The sequence below is a fragment of the Diadema antillarum genome, unplaced genomic scaffold, assembly GCF_040938485.1.
Source record: "Diadema antillarum isolate AM-2024a unplaced genomic scaffold, OU_Dant_1.0 seq00000950_RagTag, whole genome shotgun sequence".
NCBI lineage: Eukaryota > Metazoa > Echinodermata > Echinoidea > Diadematoida > Diadematidae > Diadema > Diadema antillarum.
Genome location: NW_027271798.1, coordinates 137,480 through 147,670, shown reverse-complemented (window position 1 = coordinate 147,670; position 10,191 = coordinate 137,480). Strand labels below are relative to the sequence as shown.

Below are 10,191 nucleotides of genomic sequence, written 5' to 3'. Positions count from 1 at the left end.
TCAGGCCAAGGAGATGTTAGTGTTGCAGCGTCCTGCGCTGTGAAGTTGCGCTTGTCACTGAACTCTCCTACATTTTCACATGTTCATTCAGCAGCAGCTGCTAGCTCGCTTTCAGTACACACAGATTGCGAAATCGACGGTTCCCAACCTCCCTGGCTCGACTCAACACACACAGTTGACACACAAGTGTGATAACGCTACGCTGTACTGTGTACACGCGCTCGCTACTTGCAGACTGACAATGATGGCGCTACCGGGAATCAGGGTTGGCCCCATAGTAAAGTTCACCTCGACATTATTTGGCTTTTCTCGGCTTGGAACAAGTAAGTAGATTTGATAATACATTCAATCATATTCTATTCTTTCTCATCTGTTCCGTAGCACTAGCCAATCCATTCTGACAACCATTAGATGATAGATCTAGTCTAGCTCCACGGCGGCGCGCACGTGAGTGATGTGGCACGACATCTACACGGAGCTATCTAGCAGCCGTACGGTACATACGGTGTTCGACTGCCCGGCAGGCTGGCGGCGCGTGCACTTGCCTTGCCCGGCCCGGGCCCGGTGGGGGGCTGCCTTGGGCATGTTGGGATCTCCCTATTTAACAACAACTCGTTTTAGGAATTTAGATCTGGGACGGCCTAGCCAAGCGCCTGTCAGGTCATTTATTTGCTGCAATGAGGACTTGATAAATGATGAGGCGGCAAAGTCAAAGAAAAAAAGGCAAAATTGAGAAATAAAATAGCCCCACTGCACTGGCACTGCAGCGCAGCCGCAGGGCGTGTTTCACTTGTAAAGTTGTACATTGTATCTAGGCCTGAAGTGAAGATGCATAGTCTATGATAGATTCTAGTCCGGTGGGTGAGAGGGCGCTGTGATGATACTGCCGTAATCGTGATATAGTCCCCACTGCTGCGTGTCCGTACTAAATACAAGTTACAACCCTACCTAACCCTTTGACCGAAAGATCGGTCTGTATCTGTCCGTCGGGGAATGTTCCGCGGAGACTGCGTCTGGCTTCACGGATCCCCTCCGTATACAGACCGAAGTCAATGATGCCAGCTACTGTGTGGCAGTAGCGCACAGATAAAACGTTACGATAAACCAAATTACAGGCAGCTTTTTTACATTCAAACAAGTTTGACATGATATGACACATTATGCAGCAATATTTGGGGTTAATTTCTCACATTTTGCAATCGAAATACTCACAGTAACGCGGTTATAATGCAGAAATTTTATCCATATCGCAACATCGCCGTTCGCTAGCCGTAAGTCGCCATTTTGAATCTGTAAACTAATCACATGCGAGGTACTTTATTAAGTAAAAAAACACGTAGAAACTACCTCGCATGTGATTGGCTAATAGATTCATACTGTATGTTTCTGCAGTTTGAACGTGACGACGCGACGGGCTGGTTGATGTGTGTTTTGCGTTGAAAATTCGACCGAAATATTGGATTATTCATTAATCTGGTGAGTGTAGTCTGTTCTTGAATAGTTGATTTAACTATTCAAGTTTAAATTTGCCGACCTAGGGCCGTGAATTAGACGCAATCGAGAAGGGTGAGGTACCTCACCCAATTTTCCATAGAGACAGTGGTTAAGAACATCCACACAGCAATGGGTACTACAACCTTCCGTCTGTCTACGGAGGACGGCGTTAATGGCAAAATACAAAAGAGTCCTCCGGACAGACGGATCTTTCTGTCTACCTAACCCTATACCCTAACCCTAGTCCGCGGGTGCACGCGCTCTGTGTTGGGGCCTATGGTGGGGACTATATCACGATAATGCCCACCGTTCAATAGCACGATACGAAGGTTGCCGAAGTTGAGCTGTCATCAAGAGTATAAAAGCGGTAACATTGGTCACTGCTTTCGTTATCTTCTCTGCGCGTCACACAGTCTGTAGTGTAGTGTAGTGATGCCAGGAAGTGTGCTTATGATGATAAACTTATGACGTGCTTCTTATTGTGACATCACAAAAGAAGTTTGAAAAGTGCCGTACCCCTTAACTATACACAGCCCAGGCGCTGTAAGTAGCGACAGTATACGCACAGCGTACTAACAGCATCTGGTCGGGCTACATCTCCCTCAGCCGAATCATAAGCCGAACTGTGATGGGACCACTATTAACTACAGTGGATCGAACTTCTTCAGACTCACAAAGCGCTAAAGAGGAGTCGATAGCGTAGGTCTCTATAGGAAAATTGCGCCATGCGCCCGCGTATGCATTTGACTGAAACACCAGCACCATGTGCCCTTAAATTTTAAGTTCAACTTAAAATTATGGTAGACTATCAGTGTAGTAGGCTGTTGAGTGTTGTTGCTGTGTGTGATTTCTTATTCTAACTTTCATAGAAGAATGAAAACATATTATCTTTCCATACACTATATACAGGCATTTTAACAAATTTAATTCATTCACCATGTACAATTGTATTCACCTGTATTCACCTGGTGAATACAGATGAATTTGATTTGATTTGATTTGATTAAGTTATTGTCCAATTAAAGGAAATTTATTTTTCACTTGGACTTGGTTTGACAATACAGATACATGTATTAGATATTACATATTGTAATATGCATGTTCGTACACATTTCAATAATTTTGCGAATTAGAGCAAATGGCCTTTTTTTCGGCATGAAATTGTCACACTAAGTCACAGATTGCCACTGGCATTCAATGCATATAAAGTACTATTTGGTAGGCAAGAACTATTTGGTGCATTTTATCTTTGCTCTCGCAAAATTTGTGAAATTAAACTGCATGCGAACATTTCTCGTTGCACGACAGTATGCCAGTTAGGCAGATTCGTTGATCTAATCGAAGAGGGGCATCCAAGTTGGCAATTTTTTGACAGAATTGCATAGGTTAGTCTTCAGTGTCATTGACATCATTAAAAGAAGTAGTCTACACTGTCGCTGTATTTGCTGCACGCTTGATGCAGGACAATGCTCTAAACCACGAAGCCCCAGTCACAGGACTGTCAAGTTCTCGCATCATCATCAGCGCAGTGTTAAATGGTGGAAGATGTCTACATAGTCGCTAGACTTGAATACCCGTGCAATGTTCCATACACTTGTACATGTAATTGCAAGTAGTTTTTATATGTAACTCTTGCTTACTCCGTATAGTCGTATCCCCTCAGATATAGATCCTACAATTATGTATGTAGGATACACAGTAGACTGCAGAACAGCAGTGTATCCACACAGAATATCTGACAGGAATATGAGATTCCAAAGGATTACAATACTTTTCCATGGGTGGTATGTTAACTGTACCTGAATGACAATTTACCTAGTACATTATTTGAGAGGAATTTGGAAGAAAAAAAACGAAACAAAACAAAACAAAACATTTTCAGTCCTTTACCAGTAATCATCAGCTCATTTTCAATGAAAACCATCCAGGCAAACCACTTTGGATCGATTCAGACAAACCACTTTGGATCAAGGCCAAGTGAGTTTTGAAATTTTTTGCAAGTGCAGCTGTCTGATAAGGAAAGAAATGTAAACCCTGATTGATCTCACAAAGGGCACACTGCTCACAGATATTAAAGATGTGGCTCTATACATCAGTTTAATTTTTGCAAAAATCTTATCTAGATTGATGAGTTGTCAATAACCAATTACGTATCTTGAGCTTTGTTTCTTTGTTTCTTTGTTTGTTTGTTTGTTATTTGATATTAGGAGCAAGAGGAGGAGGAAGATGTGTATGGCATTCACAGAGATGCAGCTTCCATTCAAGCAGTTTTAGGAACCAGTGCAACAGTGCAACCTCATCACAGGACAGTGGTGCAAAAACAGACAAGCCATGGAGGCTGATCAGTGCAGTCTGCTTGGAGAGATTTCCAGTCATCAGTCAGGAGATGAGTGAGGTTGAACAAAGTTACTTGGACATGGTCAAGGCAGTGGAGTTTGAGAGGAGTGCATTATCCCTGCATGAGATAGCTGTGACAGCTGACAGGTATGGAGATTACCCTCATTGTTGAGTACATTGTCATAAAGTCAGAACAATTCACCAACAATGTTCCCCTTCCATACAGATCTGCACAGGACCATAAGGGAATTGAGAGAATGCAGCCAAATATTCCAACCTACTCATCATATGTTATGTAGAAATTCCAATCCCCCTTCACCCCCTCATTAAAAAAAAGGGGGAGGGGGTTGAAGAAAGCTGCTTTGATACATATGTAATATAGATTAACCTCATTAGCTAATAATTTATAAATGCAATTCTGAAGAATTGCTAAGCAATTTCCTTTCAAGATGACTGTCTGTGACAGCATGATGAATTTTGTCATTCATGTTGTTTACAGGGCTTTATCCAGGTTTCACTTCTATATGCATTTGCCCTCCCATTCTGAACATTGCGGTTACTTGAAGCTATAAAGGACACAGGAGTAGAATGGTAAATGTTTTGTCTTTCTCTCACAATGGCACAGAAAGAGAATGGAGAAGAAGCAGGCTGGTGAACAGGAGGCCGATGAGGATGAAGAGGGCGATGATGGAGGAGGTTTGATGACTGCCCTAGACGTGGAAGATATAGCCACAGAAGAACTTTCCAAGTTCCAGGCTGCTTCAAGAATTACAGGTTTGAGAAGATTTTGTAATACCAAGTATCGTGGCTCAAAGGGGAAAAATAATTTCTCACAGAGCAACCCAATTTCATGAAAGCTAAATGTTAAACAAATAGTCAATTAAGGTGTTCATTGGACATTAAAATTGTGCAAATGTCCAACAGAGAAATAGTTTTAAAAAGAACGCAATGGAAACGAATAGTTGCAACTAGAAAGGCAGCAAATAGAAATCGTGATCACTACTTATCGGTAGCTGCTGATTCTTCTTTAAGTTACCTGATAAGTTAGTCTCGTAATGAGTCCTTTTTGCAACAGGGTTTCTGAGTGTCATCCAGATTTGTTCAGGAGTTTAGATAAAGATTATTCTGTGCCTCATATTAGTAAACTTCAATTTTAGACAATTGATAGGTTGACAAAGCATACTCATATGAAGATGGATGGTAAAGTATTGACTAACTTTGTTTATAGTTCAGTTTCATAATGAAAGTTTTTCATTAGTAGTGTCTAGTTTCACCAGTATATTCAATGTATTCAACACATAAGTTTGCACTTGAGAATATCTTACTCTTCTTTGGATAGACTGTGGGCATTGCAGATCATCATTGATTGTCAAAGATGTTTGAATTTCATTTCACATAGTGTAGAAGTCAAAGACACATTGATTAACAACTGCTTTACAACTATCTGTCCATATAATGAAGCTGGTTCGATGACTCATTGCTACTTTGTGACATCAGTTGGTGAAAATTTTTTCCAGTGTTTAATGAGCAGTCATCATCAACAAAGCTGAAACTAGAAAAGCACTCTGAGAGTGCAGAACTCCGCCAAGCAGCTACTCTTTCATAGTAATCAGTGATTTCCACCCATATGCATGCAGAAAAATTGCCCTATTTCCCAATATAGAAGCCTTTGTTACGTCGTAAATCATGCCTCGTCCTAGCAGAAACTAGAGCATGCACTTTAGTGCGCTTTATATGAAAACCTCATAAATGCGCAGTTTGAACTCCCAAGTTCATTGACCCTACCTACCAAAATATCAAAAATCCTTCATAAAATCCATAAAAGTTTCTGGATCACTACCAAAATTTAATCATATGTTCCTTGTGTCATTCTCAACCTTTCCTGCAAGTTTCATCTAAATCTGTTCCCTTTTTGAGTTATTTTGCACACAGACAAACAAATGGTAAAGAAAACAACCTACCCCTTGGCAGAGGTAATAAAAGGGCCTTTTTTTCATCAAGATGCAATGGTTTCTGTTGTCTAGTATTCAGTGTAGTGATTTGTTTTTGTTTTTGTTTTGTTTTTTTGTTTTATCTGCCAATAAAGCATGTAGAATGGTCATATTTTAATGCCTACAGCTGCAGATGAAGGTGATGACAGACGTTCCTTGAATCGCAGACTGACAGATAAGCTGGTGCTTCTTGTGAAGTGTAGAGTTGGAGATGATAGGACATGGATGCTGCCCCATGGCCTGAGAGAAGAAGGAGAAACCATGAAGGAGGTACTTTCCGAAATCTATTCTTCCATAGGACTAAAATTTCATTCTGCATGACAAGATGTGGCAAAGTAAAATGAGGCGGTGTTTCCAAGTGTAGTAAACCTTTTTTCAAAGTTCATTACCATACTTTGATTTGCACTGTCATTCGCCAGTGAATCTCAAAACAAGAGAGTGGTATTATGAATTACTGGCATAATCATTAAATTAATAGATTAATCAATATAGAGTCCCTTATGGGTCATGGTAATTTCATTGAATCACTACTCACTTCACAGTGTGATGAGAGTAGTAAGTTTGATTAGATTTAGGTCTGCTTCACAGTCTGATCATGGTATGCAGTTATCAATGCAACTTGTGTTGTATGATCAAAATGGTGGTTAGTTTTATGTTTTGTAAATTCTACTTCACAGAGAATACGAATGTTTACATGTATGACAAGTTCAAGAATGTAATTAAAGGCATGCGGTATGTGTTTTTAAATCACATGAACTTATATAAATCATGATCACAACACCTTTGGTGCACTTGTTCCTGAAGCACACTCACATATTAATCATTGGCAAGATTGATGCTGTGCACATTATAATGTAGCATTGCATTGTATAGAGCTGTTTTAGTTTTTTTCTCAGGCTTAAACAGGTACAATGTGCACATATGTCAGCATTGCTGTCTAGATGCAGTCATTGTTGAAATCAGTATTCAGTATATGACATGTAAGGATAAACACAAATGTGCATAAAAGGAACTACAGTTAGCATGATGGCATGATGCAGTCAAACATTATTTTGTGCATTTATGCCTGATGTATTGGAAGCACAAGTTCTTGTGGCATCAACTGATATGTACACAGGAGTGCCTGCATTCATGGCCTAAATTCATGTTCATTTGTGTTATGCTATCCAGAAAATGGCTTTAATGGAAAGTATGAAAACTGCTTGTATCACGGTATTATTTGTGACCGTGCACCTCAAAACGAACATAAAGTCGCACACACTGATTTTGCGTGAGGACTGAAAATAAGTGAAATGGGTCAACCTAGCCGAACTTGACTTTTTCATATTTTCTGAAAGAGCGGGTCTTCTTTTACATTATGCTAAAATTTGGTATCATAAAACGGGCAGGAAAGTGTGTTTTTTTAGCAGTTTATCTCGAACATTTTTGGTAGAATAGTGTGATTAGGTGTGTATTTAGAATCCTTTTTTCATTTCTGAAAAACCTTGTCCACACTGTCACTGTCAACTCTAATAACTTTTGAAAAGATATGGCTACTGCTTTGAAAGTTGGCATTAATTATGAACAGAATGTGTTAATGAGGCATGCTCATTTTCACTTTAATCTGATAATCCCTTCATTGTTGTTACTCTGGTGGTTAACTTCCTGTTTTTTGTCCCATGCATCGCACAGCCAGCACGGTTTGGTAAAGATTAAGCGCTTGAATAGACGCTGTACTTCCGAGCCTCCTTTCTCGGTTCACACTTTTCCAGAGTTTGTGCTTTCTTTCCAATATTTAGAGAGGTTAGGATAGTCCATTTGATTTGAGTTATACATCATTTTAAAGCTTAAAGTCTGTTCTTTCAGAATATGGTCTTAACTAAAAATTCATGTCTGGCGACTTTTTGTTTGTTTTGAGGTGCAGAGTCACATTTGTCTTTTCTCCATTGTAGTGTGCACTTGTTTTGCTGTAAAACTTGTATAAAGATGTACATACCTAGCGATCAATGTTAAGCTCAGTAGATATTTGATTTTGCTGACCCCATTCAGGTACGGCTTTTGTGTTAAACTAAAGAGTTTGTGAGTGCATCAGTGCACCCTCTATTCATACCTTGCGCACCTGATCAATATTTCCATTGTTCTTAAGGCACATGTAGTTGACCTTGGAAAGGGGGTAACATGTACGCTTGACTGCTTTCGCACAGGTGGATTACCAACCTGCCCATTCTCTGTCGACCTGTAAAAAGAATCTTGTTTGGGGGCATTGAAGGTGCTCGGAGAATGGTGGGAGGAACAGGTTAAAAACTACTATCTGGTATGAACAAAGGCTTGTTGTCTAATTTGTGTTTTTCTTTTGATTGCATCAAATCAGGCTGCTCAAAGGGTACTAACTAATTGTTCAGCTGCAAGTGGATCTCTGCAAGCTCATTTCATGGGCAATGCACCAGTAGGCTTCTTCAAGCAACGTTTCCCAAGGGCCGTTCAAGAAGAGACTGGCAGTGCTGGTCTCAAGGTATGTACATTGACAGCATTCCATTCCAAGATATGTCTTAAGAAAGTAGTGTTTTGGCATGTTTCAAACACAAGTGGAATTGGGATGTTATTTGGGATGATATTTTTCTCTTTGGTTACATGTGTTTATCAAGCTTGTCACAGTTGTTTTGCTCCCATGTAATGACCCCCCCCCCCCCAAAAAAAAAAAAAAAAAAAAGTTTGTCACTCTCTTATCTTCTTGCAAGCAATACATCGGTTAAGTATCTGTGTCTGTATACTGTGATAAATACATAGGGTAGTTCTTCCTCAGTGGCAAGCACAGTTCCTTTCATATGCATTGTCCAAACTTAATTTTGATGGTTGTGTGCCATTGAACATATTGCAAGGTTTTGTAGCTCTTATTAAACCAAAGAGAGATCCAGGCAAATCATATTATCATGTTTTTGTGTCCACCAGTTTATTCTTGCTGAAATCTTTTTATGAACAGACATTTCTTTATGAACATGATGATTTTGCTGATATATCTGCATTCATTACCATGATATTCTTCTGATGTCTTTTTTAGTGAGATGTCTCATGTTAAAATGGTAAAGCAAATTGTTTTGTATGCCATGATTTTAAAGTACAAATATCAATGCAGATTTTTATATATGCATATTCAAATGTCAGTGTTTGGCAATAATTCATTCTTATCCACTTCCTTCACTACATAGGTATTTTTCTTCAAGGCACAGTACATGACTGGCAATTTCTCCACAAGTGAAGATGAGACAATGATTGAAGACTTTGTGTGGGTCACTCCTTCCGAGCTTGAACAGTACCTAGGGGCAACATATCATGCCTCTGTGAAGAAATTTATATTCCCAGTGTGATGCAAGGGAGGCTGGAGCAAGATCTGCTGGATGGTCTTTGTTCTTACATGCACTGATGTTGAAGAAGGGTTCAGACTGCAGCACCAGTGATGAGGATGTACAGGATTTGGCCTTGTCATGAACCGGACCATGGAATAGCATCAGTGATTATAGCCTCAATGGAGAGGAACAAGACTCTTTCTGAAATGTGATGGCTATGATGATTTCTTAGTCTGAACATATCCTGTTTTGAGCATGTGTATAGCCCTGCAGAGGGAATTTTTGGACCTGTAAACCAAATTTTTAAATGAAAAGAATGCTTTAGATAGCACCCAACTGTAACTTTCCAACAAGAGTCATAATCTGATTGGTGTTGATTCATAACGGCTGTTATGGCTTTTGTAGGTTCCCACACTCTATGTGCGTATTTAAGATTTGTACAATGCACTCCCGTTATAACAAACACGGTTATAACGAAATTCCAGTTACAACAAATTAAAAATTATGGTCGCAAATTTATCTGCTCTTTGTTCTTTATTGTTTATTTGTTTGGTTATAACGAAATTTCAATGAAAAAAAATTGCCGTTCCTGAGGACTTCGTTATAATGGGGGTCCGCTGTATACGTTGATGTAAATTCCAGACTCAGGTGTTTGTGGGTATTTCTCATCTGGGGCCCGTTGCATAAAACTTACCATTGAATTTCAGTGGTAACTACCGTCAAAATTAGGCGTCACAGCCAATCAGCATCAAGGATTATAAAATTTACCGCTAATTTGAAGACTTACCGCTTGAGAGGAGCAGTAAGTCCAGCGGTAAGGGTTTTATGCGACAGGGTTTGCTTGAATTTCCACGTGAACATTATCCAGTGTGTATGCACCATTTGTGGGAAGGATTTTTTTTTTCAATTTTATGGTATTATTATACCCCTGCCACACATAGTGTGAAGGGGATATATAGGAATCACCGTGATGTTGGTCGGGCGGGCGGTCGAGCGGGCAGTCGGGCGGGCGGTCGGGCGGGCGGTCGGGCGGGCGGTCGGGCGGG

The 10,191-nt window shown here is 40.0% G+C and overlaps 1 protein-coding gene across 1 annotated transcript; it reads left to right on the top strand.

Moving 5' to 3' along the window:
- Nucleotides 1-244: 244 nt before the first annotated feature.
- LOC139741746 (large ribosomal subunit protein mL46-like) lies at nt 245-9,393 on the top strand. The gene is made up of 6 exons (XM_071652330.1): nt 245-323; nt 3,702-3,978; nt 4,457-4,605; nt 5,950-6,092; nt 8,173-8,313; nt 9,008-9,393. The coding sequence occupies exons 1-6, from the start codon at nt 245-247 to the stop codon at nt 9,164-9,166; spliced, it is 948 nt and encodes a 315-aa protein (XP_071508431.1). The 3' UTR covers nt 9,167-9,393.
- The last annotated feature ends 798 nt before the right edge of the window (nt 9,394-10,191 follow it).

Bases quoted from the DNA above. Each gene is read 5' to 3' on its own strand.
- LOC139741746 (XM_071652330.1), top strand. From the start codon at position 245: ATGGCGCTACCGGGAATCAGGGTTGGCCCCATAGTAAAGTTCACCTCG. The intron at 324-3,701 runs GTAAGTAGATTT...ATTTGATATTAG, and splicing joins CTTTTCTCGGCTTGGAACAA to GAGCAAGAGGAGGAGGAAGA. The intron at 6,093-8,172 runs GTACTTTCCGAA...GCATCAAATCAG, and splicing joins AAGGAGAAACCATGAAGGAG to GCTGCTCAAAGGGTACTAAC.